General features: G+C 36.0%; 1 protein-coding gene across 6 annotated transcripts in view; it reads right to left on the bottom strand.

Moving 5' to 3' along the window:
• Positions 1-5,215: 5,215 nt before the first annotated feature.
• BCLAF1 (BCL2 associated transcription factor 1) overlaps positions 5,216-17,709 on the bottom strand; it is a 30,716-nt gene continuing 18,222 nt past the window's right edge. For 3 of the 6 annotated variants that reach the window (XM_066373161.1, XM_066373159.1, XM_066373160.1), the window contains exons 10-13: positions 16,442-16,622; positions 15,209-15,355; positions 7,925-8,137; positions 5,216-7,782 (exon numbers count right to left, since the gene is read on the bottom strand). In XM_066373161.1, coding sequence (XP_066229258.1) covers positions 7,777-7,782; positions 7,925-8,137; positions 15,209-15,355; positions 16,442-16,622 — 547 coding nt within the window. In that variant the 3' untranslated portion in view covers positions 5,216-7,776. Of the gene's footprint in view, positions 7,783-7,924; positions 8,138-15,208; positions 15,356-16,441; positions 16,623-17,455; positions 17,619-17,709 lie in introns of those variants that run through there. The other 3 variants (XM_066373163.1, XM_066373162.1, XR_010750044.1) reach the window with 2 other exon arrangements.

The following is a 17,709-nucleotide window of genomic DNA, read 5'->3' as shown; positions in this document are numbered from 1 at the left end:
GTACGTTCAAGTTTATTCCTCTTATTTTTGTATTCTTTTCTATAGGAACTGTAAACCTACCTTTGCTCCACCCTGTATTTACATCGCCCCAGCCACTGCTCCCACTCCCCATCTAGACTGTGAACTCCAGGCAGGAACTTGGTTTTGATCCATGCTGCACCTCCAGTGCTTCAAGAGTGCCTGGTATACACAGGGTTTACAAACTGTAAACCTACAGTTTGTAAACTGTAGGTTTACAGTTGTTGAGTATACAAAACTTTTCTTTCAGCGAGAAAAAGAATCAACTTGTACTTGTGTCACTTGAGGGAGCTTCTAGCTGAGCCAGTGACTACTTCCACAAGCCAGCGACCATGGGATCACATCGATGACCCCATGATCAAGCCTGAGACCTCAGAGTTTCAAATCTGGGACCTCAGCATCCCAAGTTAATGCTCTATCCACTGCACCACCACCAGTCAGGCCACAATTCTTGTATTATTCAATTATTGTATTATTTTCCATACAAATGTAAACCTACTTTTGCCCTTCCCTGTATGATAGGCATTTAACCAATTTGTTGAATAAAATAATTGGGTATCTGCCCTGGCTGGATAACTTGGTTGGTTGCAGCATTGTCCCAAAGTGCATAGATTGCCAGTTTGATCTCCGACCAGGGAACATGCAGGAACATATTGGTGTTCTTCTCTCCGTCTTGCTAAAATCAGTAAATGAAAAATTTTTTTAAATAACTGGATATGTTGTGAGAAAATCACCACCAAGAATGATTTGGAACTAAGCAACTGGCAGAACTATAGTAATTATAGTGACAAGCCCAGTAGTCTAAACAAGATTAGGATAAAAGTAAGAGAATGAGGCCCTGGCTGGTTTGCTCAGCGGTAGAGCATCAGCCCGTGTGTGGAAGTCCCAGGTTCGATTCCCAGCCAGGGCACACAGGAGAAGCGTCCATCTGCTTCTCACCCTTTACCTCTACTTTCTATCTCTCTCTTCCCCTCCAGCAGCCAAGACTCCATTGGACCAAAGTTGGCCCAGGCACTGAGGATGGCTCCATTGTCTCCGCCTCAGGCGCTAGAGCGGCTCTGGTTGCAGTAGAGCAACACCCCAGAGGAGCTGAGCATCGCCCTCTGCTGGGCATATCTTGTGGATCCCAGTCGGGCACATGCGGAGTCTGTCTGCCTCCCCGTCCACTTCTCACTTTGGAAAAATACCAAATTGGGGGGAAAGGGCATGAGAAGGGTGTTGGGTAATATGCAAGTAATAAGTGACATGGATGAGCAACCCTACATGGAATTATTAAATCAATATTCTCAATATTCCTTGTCCTCTTTTGCCCTCATAATCTTAAAACCTTCTCCCATTCCCACCTGTTATGAAACAGCACATAATAGTGGCCAGAACAAGTGTCCCTGCAGAACATACTGGGAACCTCCTTCAAGCTGCACTATTAACAGAACTCAACATTCACCCGAGTCATATAGCAAGGTGGACCCAGGTCAAATGCTACATACGGCTCCCATAAATGTTTTGAGGACAACTTCCCCCTAAAATTAATTTTTCAGAGATCTTTCCATACATCTTGATAATCTTTTAAGATTTGATTGTTTTTTTTTTAAATCTTTGAACTGTTGATTGCATTATATGCCCTACACCAATTTTTATATATATACTTGTCCCTCTTTACTCCCCATTTTTCTATTGACCATTTTTCCGTGAAATTTTCCTTTGAGGATGGATCCAGAAAAGCTTCCGACTGTACACAGCAACCTTTTCTGTTGTTTCTAAGTAGTGTTCAGAAATATTCCCCTCCACCAATTTGATCTAGGCCCCATCCTTTGTCTATTCTTTCTCTCCTGTTTAATTTATTCCACTTCCTAGTACCTTCTCCTCAGTGTGGAGTTCGGTCCCTAATGGGCAGTCTTGTTTTGGCAGGTCTGTTTTGAGATTTCACTGGGCTAAACTACTCGTCTCCATTTCTTACAGTGGGTAGTAAGAGGGAAAACCAACAGGTTTCAGCTGGCTGATTCACCTTTTCTCGTCTGTTCAGATGCTACCCCAATTCTTCCTTCTCACATAAAAATCAATACCAGGCAGATTGGTGTTTTGACCCATTTACTGACATTTGAGGGCTCACGAGAAAAGCTTGCCACCTAGTTTACTTGCAAATACCATCCACAGTTGTTTGGTTTTGGTATGGAGATGTACAATTCTCCAGAACCACTAACACATTGTAATCATCATACTATGTTCTGGACCCCCAAGACCAAGAATTTTTTATTTGCCTATACCACACCAGGTATGTTTTCAGTGACTTAGGCAGAGGCTGAGAGCTGGCTTGGACAAGGACTAAAAAGATGTGTATTCAATCTTGTCATGTCCAGTGAACGCCATTAGCCTTGTGATACAAGCCTGAATTTTAGATAAACTCAAAGTACTGTAATTATCCTGAATGGGGCAGAACACAATATAACATGCTATCAAGTATACAATAGACTCTCTGACCTTAATCATGAGTTTCATGAGTGACTCTAGATTGGGATATACACGCCTGTCAATATAATTTTAAATTTTAGAAAGAAAAATACCTAGAGGTTTTTCCCTTGTCCTGGCCATGCTTGAAGCCAGGGTAGTAGTAGCACAGTAAACTTATAAACAGAACAGTGTTACTGAAGATTACCCCGCTGTTAAAGGGTCATTAAACTTCTAATTGTTTATTCAAAAATTTCAGAGACTAAGACCAAGATTTCCCTTGATATTAAATGTCTCAAATTAAGTTCTGAAAATTTCCTTTGTCTATTGACAATAAAAATGATTAATGAAAGAATAGAGCCCTACTATATAACAATTTCTAGTGATGTAATTATAAAAATCTAACTTAAATGTTTAGTCTAAAAGCAAAACTTGTTTGAACCTTTAAATAAGTTACATAAAAGCAAGCCTAGGTTGTGCTTACTGTTTGAATCCAAAAAGTCTTAGGTATTTATAACTATTTTTTAATTAAAAAAAAATTATACTGTAGCTACACCTCTCTAAAAGCAAAAAGGTTAACTGTTGCTTGATTTTTCTGGTTTCATTATTTTTAGATTTGTGAACTGATAAGACTCAGCCATCTGTTTTCTGATAACAATCATATTCACAAGTAGGAATGTCTTGACTCCTGTGAATCACTTAGTTGGTTAAAACCTAGAACACAGGAAAAATAATTAAAGGCTGTCCTGCTAGTCTTCTGAGCCATTCCAAACCTTACATCAGTACTACTAGTGTTTCCATTCAATACTTTCCATTTTTAAAATAACACGTACTTTTCTTAACAGGAATCTAAAAAACCTACTTCAGAAAAATGCCAAATAGCCTGACCAGGCAGTGGTGCAGTGGACAGAGCATCGGACTGGGATGCAGAGGACACAGGTTCGAGACCCCGAGGTCACCAGCTTGAGTGCAGGCTCATCTGGTGTGAGCAAAGCTCACCAACTTGGACCCAAGGTCGCTGGCTCGAGCAAGGGGTTACTCGATCTGCTGAAGGCCCATGGTCAAGGCACATATGAGAAAGCAATCAATGAACAACTAAGGTGTCGCAACAAAAAAAATACTGATGATTGATGCTTCTCATCTCTCTCGGTTCCTGTCTGTCCCTATCTATATATCCCTCTCTCTGACTCTTGCTCTGTCTCAAAAAAAAAGAAAAAAAAAAGTGACCCTGCCTGGATAAAAAAAAATAAATTAAAGAAAAATGCCAAATAACTTATTATCTGATAGCTAACAGCAAGTTATTTGTCATCCGAAGATTTGACCCATGTCATAAGGCATATGGCATAAAATAGCAGTAAAGCTGCATTACTGCTACATTTTTTAAAGTTGTGATATGAAATTAGGTTTCAGTATCATCACTGATAACCTCAGCTGGTAACATCCACTTTAATAAGGCAAGCACCTTAAACAGTAGCTTTTAATCCTTTGAGTAGTGAGTTTTTGTCATGCTCGCTGACCCGTGACTTTTTTTTAATGAATTTAGTCCCAGTTACAAGTTTATTAACTTAAAATCATGTTTGATTGATAACCAATTTATGGAAACAACATACATTTGCTTTTTAATGTTGCCTTACACATTTTTAAAATACATCGATCATACTCGGGATATTCAGGAGGCACGAGGACGTACATGAACGTTCATACTACTCAAAGAGTTAATATTGCATATGTAATGCAGGGAATTAGCAAAATCTGTTAAGCTTCAAGTAGCACAACATTCCTGACAGGGAGATATCCATATTCTCCGTACTTCTACTATAAGCAGAAAACTTCTTAGTTATAAGCTATTTACTCTTTAATACCTGGTTAAATACTAACTCTCTGAGTTATAGGTCTATATACCTATGATCACTATCTTAATGGCTCTGGTTCTGTCCTCTAAACATGGACCATGTTAAAATGATATGGTTAGACAAAGTGTGATCAAATAAATGTTCTTCCCCGGTTCTATGACCTGAATTTATCTCTATTTCCTCTTCTAAAGAAAAGTCTTTCAAGTACTTAAGACTACTAACATGGACCGATCTTATTTATCTACAGTAAACATGCCTTATTCACATTATTCTCTCTCCAGCTCCTAGTTCCCTTCTTTATATTAATTTTCTCTTAAAAACATGGTACTCCAAAACACCACACAAAAGGTGGCTTGAGCGATGTATAAAAACATTAACAATCTACTCTTTCTTCATTAGAATCTGAATCCTCTTCTGTTCAGCATTTTCAATGTTTAAATTGAATTAGGTTTCAGCAGCAGCAATAAAGTAAGTGGACGTATACTGATTCAATCTCTCTACATATACAGATATCAGCTTTCATATATATACTAAAGGGACATTTTTTACATTTCTATACTATGTATACTATACACAACGCTAAGTGCTATAAACATTTACTCTGGCAGAGGACACGTTTAAGCAAAATGAGTTGCCAGCCAAAAAGAATGTGATGCATTCAGCCAGAACAAGATTTTGTAATTTTTTGCTAGGGTATAAGATTTTAAGATAGATAAGTGAATAAGGAAAGACAAAAAGCAACTCATAGGGAATTCCTTTAGTTCATCTTAACTAAGGTTTAAGCAGCAAGATGACATCAAAAGATGAATTGGTATTCTAAAATCTAGAAATTGTCCACAGAAATCAACTGTATAAAACAAACACAAATATGATCTCAAAATCAGGTAAACAAACAGCTATTACCACTTATGACATTTTTATTGGCATATGACAATTTACAAGGGTCCCTGTTGCATTATACATCACACTGAGTAAGAGTCGTTGAGCCATCTACATTCATTCATTCTTATTGGGTAATTTTTTTCCTTCAAATTATTAATTCCCAACCCTTGATTTTAACTGTGACAAAAGGGGAACGATAGTAATTCCTTAAAGTAGGCTGTAATTGGAAAGACATTTTGTTGTATTAAAATTCTAAGGTGTTGCAGGTATACACACTTAAAGACTGAGTCATGGTCTTCTTATACAGCTACCTGTTCTGGAAATACCCTTTGGTTCAATTTTATGTTCCTAGGCCAAAGGAAATCTGATGCAGGTATCAAGTTATTTTCTGGCACTTGTAAATGAATATCCTTACCAAGAGAAACCACTCAACTTTAATAATATGTCATGAAGTGTGCAATTAAATTGTGGTTTAAAAAAATACACAGACTGCTTTTTATATGCTTGGCTCTGAAAAAGATAGCATCCACAATTATCCTTCCTACTATATTCTGGTAGCATGCTCTTTCCTCAATTTTGTTTAAGAGAATAAAGTAACCTAATCCTATATATATTTTTGTCAAAGCAATGCACTTGCACTTAAAATATAACCTGCTGATAGGACGTAGGTAGCTTTATTCCCATTCCCTATTAAATAATTTCTCAGCAAATTTTCTTTTTCCTATTGTCTTAAGTGGAAAAGAAAAATTGCACATTAATAGTCATGCCTAGAGATGTACTGGTTTAACAAAAAAACCTGCTAAATAAAAGCAAAATGTATTTGTATAAAATAAAAGTCGTGAAAATTCTCCTGTGTTGGATCAAATCCATGTTGCTTTAGCATGTAATTACTCTAACTGGAAGAATATTAGTTATGTCCTGATCAATCCAACACACATACTTGCTTTGACAGTATTTCCTCTGCTGTCACAATTTCAGGAAGACAAAATTAACAGGAGAAATCATGCAATACCTAAGATCTTAGGGCCAAAAACATCGCAAATTGAGATATGGGGTTCTTTTCCAAACCCCCTCCAACAGTTCTTCGCAATTTCAAATTCCCTTGACTGCAACTGATGTACTACAAGGATTGCAAATCATCAAATGAGAATGAAAGGGCCATATACTTCAGATCTTTTAAGTTTATCCTAGCAGAATAAGCATTATCTCCTTTTAATGCAAACATATACAACTAATTCAATTGCTGAAGTAATGAAATTTGACCACTTTATATATGCTCAAAAAGCAGACATACATAACAATGAAATTTACTATTTCAGGTTTTCATTTCTTTAAGAGCAATCAGCATAGCATAAAGGTAATTCACATTTTAAATAATATCTACTTAAAAATAGAACCTTAGAGAAGAAAAAAAAGGCCATTTTACAAACTATAACTGAAATAGGGGAAAAAAGTAAAAACCAACTTAGGTCAATGCTGCAACAAACTTCCTGTCAAAACTTTTTATTGCTGACATTTCAAAAACAAGTTACTTAAAATACTACTAATGAACAGTATGTTGTTTGCCTATTTTTTCTTACAGTTAGATTACAAACTAGTACTTTCAGCTATCCAATTAAAATAAATATGTAAGATATAAAATCAGGTACACATCCTTTTAATGTATCAAGTTACTCTGCAGGATAATCCTTTTCTATACCAACACAATAGGATTACACTGTGTTTTGTTTTTAAAAATAAGATGTTTGGTAAGAATGGGGTTTTTATTTGCAAATTATTACAAACCAGTTTCTTCTCTCAAAGAATACCTGCTATCTAAGAAAGACCATGACTCAAAAACTTTCAAATAAAAATAGAATACTGAATTTTGAATCGAAACAGTAAAGACTACTAAGAGTGGCTTCCATAGGCCACTGCTTGCTTTCACTTAAAAAAAAAAAAAAATCATACCTTGGAACCTTTTACTAGCTTGTAATTCTTAGCTCTTGGCAAAGCTTTTTTTTCTTCTTAAACATTTGCTGAAGTTTAAGCTAGTCTATAGCTTAGTTTTCCACAGTAACAACTTTTTCTGTGGTACACTTTAAAAATTAGTCACTCTACAATGTAGTGTGTTTAAATTATGGAAAATGTTAAATGTATACTGTTAAAATAATTAGTGCGGTCTCTCTCTATAAACTTCTGTTCAGAAATGTTATGTAGAGCTAACGTTTACTTCAGAATAAACATTAACAAACAGGGAGGGAAGAGAATCAGAACTTCACAGAGTTGTACTTGACCATATCTTATAGACAAAGCAGAATTACAATGCATGTAACAAAAACAGTAAAAGTATTCTTTTTAAAAGTTGATAGTTACAAATAGGATACATAACAATTTTCTACTTTATTTCAGTACAATTTTCAACATACAGTCTACTATTTTTCAAGATATTTGAAGACTTAAAACAAAATTTCTACAGACTACTTGCAAACAGTAAAATTTAAGTAAAATGCTTACATTCTTATTTGAAAACAAAAATCAGGTAAAAAAAATGGTGGGTGCAAGTTCTGCTCTCTGTTGCAAGCTCAGTTCAGATTTACTATTCCTAAAGAGAGAAAAAAATAAATATTAACAAGATGCAGAAAATGAAAATGATCCATAATAATCATTGTTCCTAAATTTATTTAATTGGCCCACCAAACCCAAGGAAATCTGTTAGAATCATTTAACAACTTGAAATTTCCTACCTTTTCTTCTTTGCGTCTGTCCTTCTTTTCTTCATTATTGTCCATGGTCTCGTCTTCATCTTCAACAATCCCGTCCCCTTGGTATTTGTCATGAGTCCATTTTGGACTGCTACCTGATTTTTTGAAGTTAAAGCGCCCTCTGCCACGCTGAAAAGTACCACGACCTCTTCCTCTTTTGGCCCAATAATCCACACCATCATCTCTGTCATCATGCTACAGAAAGGTTAAAAACAATCATTACTGAAATGTCTTTTGTAAGGAAAATGATTATATCCCCCAAATCATAAGTCATATAGTATAAATTTTCTGAAGACTGGGTGTAAAAGACTAGTAATGTTCTAAAACACAATAAAACAAAACCAATAAAACTCAACTTCTAGCAAAAATATATCTTATTGTCAAAGCGAATTAAATTTTACAGCTTATTAACCCACATATTAAAAGTTGCCCAAACAATATTTTGCAGATGCTCAACTGCTAAATTGCCGGGGTTTTTTTTACTTTTTCCCTTCCCGTTATTTCAAAGTCAGTCCACTTGTTACTAATTATACTGCATGTAACTGAGATAAAAGTAACCATGATTTTCCCCAAAAGAATTAACTTTAAAGATGAGACCAAGTCATAAATACATCATTACAATATTAACAATACATTAACTAAATAAAACAGGTACTATCAATCATACCTTACATATAGACACATTTTTAAATTCCATTAAAATTTAAATCTAAATCAATGAAAATTACATCAGTGTTCTGGGTAAGGTAATCTCACATCCCAAATCATGATGGTATGGTCCTAGAAAAAAGCCTCAACTTATTTCTTCTTCACCAATCTGAAATACTGCAGCTATTACATTCCAACCTTAATTTTTCATTAATTGTGTCCAAACAGAGATGTTCACAAAATTACCAATTATCCATTAATCAAAACAATCTGCAAAACTGAAAAGTACTTGACTTTGTGGACGGTAGATGAGTATTACACCCCAAAACACAAAACAAAAGCCAAAGTTTTCCTGTAATGTAATTTAATTAACTCTGCCCACCTATACAAATGGGAAATAAGGCAAATGATGCCCCTGTATGAGACAACAGGCATAAACGCAAGTAATGCTGCATAACCTAGAGTACTAGTACTGATCTCAATGGAGTACTGGTACTGATGAACTAACTGTCCAAATGCCACTAAAATGTTTTTCAAATATTATGTGATATGAGCACCTTCTTCAAAAACAGAATGTGCCTTGTCCATATTTATGTAATAGAGATCACCCTATATATGAAAGAGCACTTACCAATTTCTAATAATCTATCTTTACCAAACCAATGAAACATCAATAGCTAGAGATGTGCATAACTCCATAAAAACCAAGTTAGCAACTCCCAAAAGTATAAATTTGTCACAAAATTTAACTGGAAACTGGAAATGAACTATTTAAAAATAATCTGCCACTCGAAATAATGCCCAATCACATCATTTCAGGCCCATTTTCATATCAGCACACCCAACTCCAGAGTTTGTAGGATATTTTTGTTTGTGGGAAGAAGTAAATAGGTTTTTGAGTCAGAGGCATGGGAATATATCGTAATAGAAACTGTGTGACTTCTACTTCCTCATTTTAAAAAAGAGAGCAAGCCTGACCAGGAGGTGGCACAGTGGATAGACAGTCGGACTGGGATGCCAAGGACACAGGTTTGAGACCTCGAGGTCGCTAGCTTGAGCGTGGCCTCATCTGGTTTGAGCAAAAAGCTCACCAGCTTGGACCCAAGGTCGCTGGCTCGAGCAAGGGGTTACTGGGTCTGCTGAAGGTTTGTGGTCAAGGTACATATGAGAAAGTAATCAATGAACAACTAAGGTGTTGCAATGCGCAATGAAAAAAAAACACTAATGATTGATGCTTCTCATCTCTCCATTCCTGTCTGTCTGTCCCTGTCTATCCCTCTCTTGTCTCTGTAAAAAGAGAGCAAGAGAGAGAGCGAGAGAGAGCGAGAGAGCGCGAGCCTGAGGAGAAGCACGGTCTGCAAAAAGTGCCCAGCCCAGTGTGTGACAAGACTTAATAAACTGAGGTGGTAATACTGTGTTACAGTGTATACTACGGGAAGGCACTGTTCTGAGTACTGTCCCTGGATTTTCTCCTCTAATCCTCTCAACAACCCTGTGAAATACTGTTACTAATCCACTTTAGACATAAAACCCTGAGGCAGGCCCTGGCTGGTTGGTTCAGTGGTAAAGCGTCGGCCTGGCGTGCAGAAGTCCCGGGTTCGACTCCCGGCCAGGGCACACAGGAGAAGCGCCCATCTGCTTCTCCACCCCTCCCCCTATCCTTCCTCTCTGTCTCTCTCTTCCCCTCCAGCAGGCTCCACTGGAGCAAAGATGGCCCGGGCGCTGGGGATGGCCCCTCGGCCTCTGCCCCAAGCGCTGGAGTGGCTCTGGTCACAACAGAGCGACGTCACCCCCTGGTGGGTGGATCCCGGTTGGGCGCATGCGGGAGTCTTAACTGTCTCTCCCCGTTTCCGGCTTCAGAAAAATACAGGGGGGGGGGGGACAAAAAAAAACCCTGAGGCAGAGAAATTGAGTAACATGCCTTTACACCACCCCTTCCTTATACCCACATCGCCAACAGAATACATTTCCCAGGAATCTTGGTGGCAGTAATTACCATGCGAAGCAGCTAAGAGTAGAAAACAGAAAAGCTATGGCAAAGCTAGATATTAAACAAACCATTACTTTTAAACTGATAATCATCTGAAACTGGGTTTAAAAAAAAGTAGCTAGATTACAACTGTGGATTTTAGAGGTTACCCTGGCAGCTAAGTGACATTTTGATGCTAAGCATACTAAGTTTATTTTTTAAGATTTTATTTATTGCTTTAACAGAGAGGGGAGGGTGTGGGGATGAGAGGTAGTTGCTTCACTTTAGCTGGAGCTTGTTGTATGAGCCTTGTCCCGGCAAGCCCACCCAGGGTTTCAAATCAGTGACCTCAGCATTTCAGGTCGGTGATATACCCACTGTGCCACCACAGGCAAAGCAGCACACTAACTCTTAATCCTCAAGTTGTAACAGCCACAATTTAATCTTATTACTTTATTTATATTTTTAAGATTTTATTTGTTGATTTTACAGAAAAAGGCGAGAGAGGCATGAGGAACGAGAAGAATTAACTCATAATTGCTTCACATTAATTGCTCATTGACTGCTTGTTGTATGTGCCTTGACTGGATAAGCCCAGGGTTTCTAACTGGCAACCTCAGAGTTCCAGGCTGAAGCTCTATCCACTGAATCACCACAAGCCAGGCAAATCTTATTACAAGTTCTAAAAATTAATTACTTCACAAATGATAAAGGACCACAGAAATTAGATATGTATAATACAAAGCCAAAAATGTTATAAAAGAGAACCATATTAGACCCAAGATCTTCTGAATCTCATCACCACAGAATGATCAAGTTTCAAAGAGTTAAATTTGAGTTGACCTTGTATTGCTTTTTAATTGTTTTAAACTGATTTTAGAGAGGAAAAGGCGAAGGAACACCAACCAGTTGTTCCACCCATCCATGTACCTACTGGTTGACTCCTGCATGTGCCCCAACCAGGGACCTCGTGCAAGCCTGGCACATCAGACCGATGTTCTGAACTGAGTCACCAAGCCAGGGCCTCAACTCACCACTGAGAACTTGCCCACTGACTGAAGCACCTTTCCACTTGCTCCAACTTCATATACTTACCCCTCTATAGAATTTCAGATTCTAAGACTATTTTCTCTCCTGGAGTACATATTATTGAAGTATTACCTTATCTACATAAACCTGTTTTATGATGGAAAATTTCAGAAAAGAATGCAACAAATGTTTCTATTACTCAGTACTGGAAGGACAATACAGTACTTGCAAAAAGAACGCAGGCTCTATCGACCCATACATGGGTTAAAACTTTGACTCCACTTCTACTGGCCATGTAACTTTAACTTTGGTCCAGCTGCTCAATCTCTGTAGCCCAGTGTTTTCCATATGTAAAAGTTAAATAATGGCCCCACCTCAAAAAGATTTTATAAGCATGAAGTAAACCAATACATGTAAAAACACAGAAGGGTACCTAGTATAGTACTTATTCTCATTATTACTGTATTATAATGTTTCATTATTATGGGCAAACCTTCTATGCTGATCAATTGTTCTGAAAGGACCTAGGGAAAAGGTCTAATTTTCAACCTCATTTCCTCTCAATTATATTTGTTTTTATTTCTATTCTCAGTGCTAGCTGTCTGAAAAGTCAAGTATCTTTACAGAAGGTGCAAAATCTTTAAAATTTAAATACCATGTAAATACCAGTTGTCATTTCAATAGCTCATAATTAAGAACCAAAATAATTAACTTTGGGAATTGATTTGTAAGAAAAAATTGTAGTGTTAATTTTACTTCTAATGAACATCTATCTGTGCCAAAAGCACATTATACTTAATATAGAAATAAAAAGAATTTAATATAACCCAGAACAGCAACATATAAAATGTTACCACTACTTATAAGTGGCTAAATTCTTAAAATTAACAGTCTTCTCGATTAGTAGACAGCTCTCTAATTACACGCCAACCTAAAATGATTATGTCCCAATTTAAGGTAAAAATATGATACCAGATTGTGAAATAATACCATAGCAAAATGGAGGTCTGGCCTAAATTTAGTATTTGTCAAATGGTACAAGTATTTTAAAAACCTACTGATTTACCTCTCATTTCCCTCTTAACTTTTCGACCTTTACTTTTGATCTACTCTGTCATTTGTACCATCACTCAGTCCTCACCCCAGCTTTGAATTTGAAATCTCTTCTAAACTGCATGATTAAAATGACTTAGTTGTGACTTGTAAATAAATTACGACCCCTAGGTTTTTTTCTCTCTAGATCTGCACTGCCAACTAACCATTGCACATCTCTAATTGATATCAACTGGGCATTCGAAAAACAGAACTTAATCTCCTCAAGTAGGCTTCTCTCCCTGGTATCTCCTATATCTTAAGGGAATTTCTTCATCTTTCTAACAACATACAATTAGTGGGTCCATGACTAAGTCCTCATAAATGTTACTTTCTTAACTTTTCTCAAATCTAGCCCCTTAGTTCAGACATTCAGTATCACTCAGATGTGTAAGGTCTACCAGAATGTTCTGTCCGTTTCTATCACAAGTTTCGACACGTAAGCACATGTTTATTTGGCACATGTGTGCCTCTCTATTTTTATCACTTAATGTATACATACTGACGTAGCAAATTAACTAAAACAAAGTTGATTCGCGTTAGTCTTATGTGTGAAGCAATAGTGTACCCATGGCTACTGATAAAGTTCATTTACGCCACTGTAACTTTTATGAATTTCAACAAGAAAGAAATGCTACAGAAGCATGTCTGTCGCATCCACCATATTCCCCGGACTTAGCACCCTCCGACTATCACTTGTTTTTGCCCTTACAAAATTTTTTGAAGGGCAAAAAATTCAAAAATGAAGAAGACATCAAACAAGCACTGTTCAATTTTTCGCATCAAAAGATAAAACATTTTTCAAAAATGGGATATACAAATTGCCCTCACGTTGGCAAGAAATCATTAATAATAATGGCAATTATATTATTTAATAAAGTTTATTTATGGTAAGAAAAATTTGTATTTTGTTTTATTCCAAAAACGGACAGAACTTTCCGGTAGACCTTATATGTATTCTCGCAATCATGACTGTTCTAAAACTGCTTAAAATCCAAATTTATAAAAGTATTGCAGTATTCCAACAGCTGACTCCTGCTTTTGCTTCATTTCCCCAAACTCATACCAATCACCTAGCCATCTGAGTACTGGAGCTCTCTGTATCAGGATGTTTCAGTACTTCTGCTACCTACTGTACACCTGCCCATCACAACTCCAGCGAAGGTACTTTACAAAATCTCTCGTAATCACCATTTCCTTTGCAATAATCCCCTTTTTCCTCATCATAAAAAATCCACAATACACATTTAGAATCCATTACTAGTCTCTAAACCAAAAATCAGAATTATATCTTATTTGTCTTCCTTCAGACCTGCCATAAATAACAGTCAATACAAATTCTTAAACCCAAAGAAAATGGATCTTTAAACTATTTCTCTAACTGAATAAAATGTCTTTCACTTTACAGACTGCCAATTCAAGCAACACACACAAGCATAAATTTCTCCCTCATTGGAGCAAATGTTAAGCAAGCATTAATGCATAATGCATTCTGTAAAAATTTAACTTTTTTGGAGTCTTGGTAATTAAAGTATTCCCCAAAAAGAGGTAAGTGCAAACTAATTTCTGGAACCAAAATATCCATCCTTCAACCAAAATATCCATCTACTTCAGAACAAAGCTACATCCTCTAACTTAGCAGATGTGCCATGGACATTCAGGTTTATTCAAATACAGGTGGGGTAAAAGTAGGTTTATAATTGTTCCTACAGAAAATAAAACAAGAATCAATAAATAATAGTACAAGAATAACTGCTTCACATACTCAAAACTGTAAACCTACTTTTGCCCCACGTTGTGTAGTCAAAAGTCAAATGCAAGATAAAATTCGGTAAATTAGTACTCTCTTCCTACCTGCTTCAACAAAACTAGGTATTCATAACTAGTCTCTGAAACATGACTTCCCTAAGAAGCTATGACAAAAATGAGTATTTCTGGTAATGCTTTCTAACCTTCTTTTCTCCATACTGAAATGCAGAAAATGCCCACGACTACCGAGAGAATCTTTCACTACTTTTACCCTTACAAAACTGAGAACTAAGCATCACAAGCAAGCATCCAATTAGTGTATCTAGTAACTTCTCCATAATGTGATTTTCCAATCTCCAATTACTCCAATAAAGTTAATGGCCTCCCTGAAATAGCCATAATTATATGTAAAATTCTTCTCATCTTTCATTTACAAATGGCTGTGATGATGGAAGGTAAATCTTAATGAGAAGTTTCTACTAGTGTCACTGTCTTATAGACAAATAAAGCTATTAATGTTCTTCTCTGAATGTGGCTATCAAATCAGGTATATTTTTAGATACCGTGATCAGCCCATTGGTGATGTCACTAAAGTAGAGACAGAACTAGAGTCCCACATTTTCAAGAGTTCAAATAATCTGGGTAATGAGTTTTTAAAAAGTTTTCCCACATTATGGTGAAATCTTATCATAGTAGTGGATATCTGTACTCAAACGTATGCACTCAGTATGCTTTGAAAATTAATGCAAACCAAATAAACACAGATTTCTAAGACCCACCAAGAAGTACTTCTTGCTCTTTGGGGTATATTCTGGATCCCATTCCTCTTCCTTCGGTCTCTTTTGAAAAGTAGTATTTGAGTTGTTTGGACCAGTATTTGTCCCAGCAAAAACTCCTCTGGCTCTTCCTCTGCCTCTAATTCGAAACTGATTAACATTAACAAAGTTGTTTAGTAATGCAATCAAAAGTATTTAAGTTACATGCAAATTCTAATTTTACTGCAGTAACAAAAAAACATATTCCCTAATTTCCTTCCTAAATCCCAGTCATAGCCACTGAGGATGGAAAGGATGTCTATTTTAAATCATAGATAAAAAACTCTACCTTCTGAAAGTGAGTAGGTTAAGAATACACAAAAACTAAGTGTTAGAATACCACTTTCATGACCTGAACTAGTATTTCAAAATAATCAAGCTGGTTCTTTTCCCTTTGAGTAGCCAGGAGCTGTCTAATTCCTCTGAATGATCATAGGGACCCCAAATGTTCAACTATACCTATCACCATCTAAGCAAAGCTCTTCCTTTTCCCAAATGACTTATCAATGAACTATTATAATCAACTGGAACTCAATCAAGGCAGGAATCTGAATCTAAAAATTAGAGTCAAGAAGAAAATGCACTACTATGAAGTCATTAAATTAATAATTAAAATAAATGTATTAAATCATGAGGGTAATATGTATGCTATGTAGAATAAAAAGAAAAGTTGATGGTTTCTATGATGGATACATATAAACAAGGACTTGAAGAAAACATGAAAAAAAATTTTAAAAAGTTATAATATAGATACGCACATATGGATTTTAAATGTTTCTAGATATCTTACCAAACTAAATGATTAAAAACAATGGATCTCAATCAGTAACCTTCCTTGATTTTGCAGTACTTGGGTTTGCAGTACTGTCAGTTATTGATTCCAAAAGTTAAGAAATGTATCTAGTTTACATAGATGCTTCTAGATCTCAAAATAGTATCTTTCCTTTCTTTTTAATGAGGCAAAAACATTTATTGTTTTAATTCTGTGTACAAAGAAAGCACCATCCCAGCTCCAGCCCCTCCTGCCATCACCAATGACATTTCTTAATGTAGATACTTCAAATACCATTTCATTTTTCAAGACTAACTCTAAGAGTAATGACTCACATAAAAATGTCTAAATTATGAAATTTCACTTTCCTTATATACAGTACTCGTAAGTCCTATCAAATGATCAAATATAATTTTATTACTTACAAAGGTTCCTCGTGGTCGGCTAACTCCTGCAAAGCCTGAGTATTCTTTCAGTTCATGGTGAGTTTTAAATTCTTCTTCTCTTTCCTTCTTACTCTCCTTTTCTTCCCGAGAACTGGGAGAAGAAGGTGATGCTGAAGAGGATGAAGATCGAGAATGATCTTGTTCTCTACTTTTATGTTTACTGCAAAATAAATAAAGAAAACACAAAAAATATGTATGTGCTATCTTTAAAAAGATGAAGACCCTGTTGAATCTTATAATAACAGGGATATTTTTCAAGTCAAAAACTATCCTCTATTAAAATGATTACATAACTAAGATGATTGGGTGTTAAACTTTCACAGTCTGTTTTCATTATCCTTCAATATTTGTTTTACGACATTACTGAAAAACATGTTATGCCTGCCAGTTAGAAACTAGCAGTCCGGAAACTTCAAGTATGAGATTCAGTTCTTCAGTATTTTTAACATTTTTTATTATTTTAAGGAAAGAAAAAGAAGAGTAGGAAAAAGTAAGAATGTTCTTAAAGGCCAAGTTTCAAAATGACTACAGTTTGTATACCATAGGTGAGAACAGTTGGTATGGTTTGGGCCATAACTCCATTATAGAAATAAAAAGCATATGACATTACAAATACCAGCCATAAATTAAAAAAAACAAAAGCAAAAAACCAGAAGTAAAATCCACCATTTACCTAATGAATACCAAAAAAAAAAAATCATCTATGATACTCAGTATTCCTATTATTTATTTGACTCTATGGTGATCAATTTTGGATGATTCTAATGCAACACCCGAAAAGGTCATACCTGCGATAACTCTTACCACTGCTAACAGTATCCATGGAAACATTACTTTGAAAAACTAACACACATTGCTATTTTATAAAAACTAGTCCTTCCTCCCCCCATCTCTCCCATGTTAAACCACTGGGTATCAGTTTAAAATTCTTGTACTCTGGGTGTTATGAGTTGAAAAAGTGCGGAATCAAGCATAACGAACCAAAGTTCTTACACAAACTGTTTCTAGAAATGCACTGCATTGAAGTCCAACCTCCTGATGTAGCCTGGATAATAGGACACATTAATTTGTCATTTTTTTTTTCAGTGTTAGCTTGCTATTCCAAAGTTTTTGTCCTCATCCACCATAAGCCGTGTAAAAGACAAATACATTTTTGCTGTAAAACAAATAATTTTAATTGTTTAAATTTAAACATTTGATTACATAATCAAAATTGAAAGCAATTAAGCTGACAATTATTAAAGGCT

This window comes from Saccopteryx leptura, chromosome 3 (assembly GCF_036850995.1).
Source record: "Saccopteryx leptura isolate mSacLep1 chromosome 3, mSacLep1_pri_phased_curated, whole genome shotgun sequence".
In the NCBI taxonomy this organism is placed as follows: Eukaryota; Metazoa; Chordata; class Mammalia; order Chiroptera; family Emballonuridae; genus Saccopteryx; species Saccopteryx leptura.
Note: the sequence above shows the minus strand (reverse complement) of the source record. Positions and strands in the feature narration are given on the sequence as shown.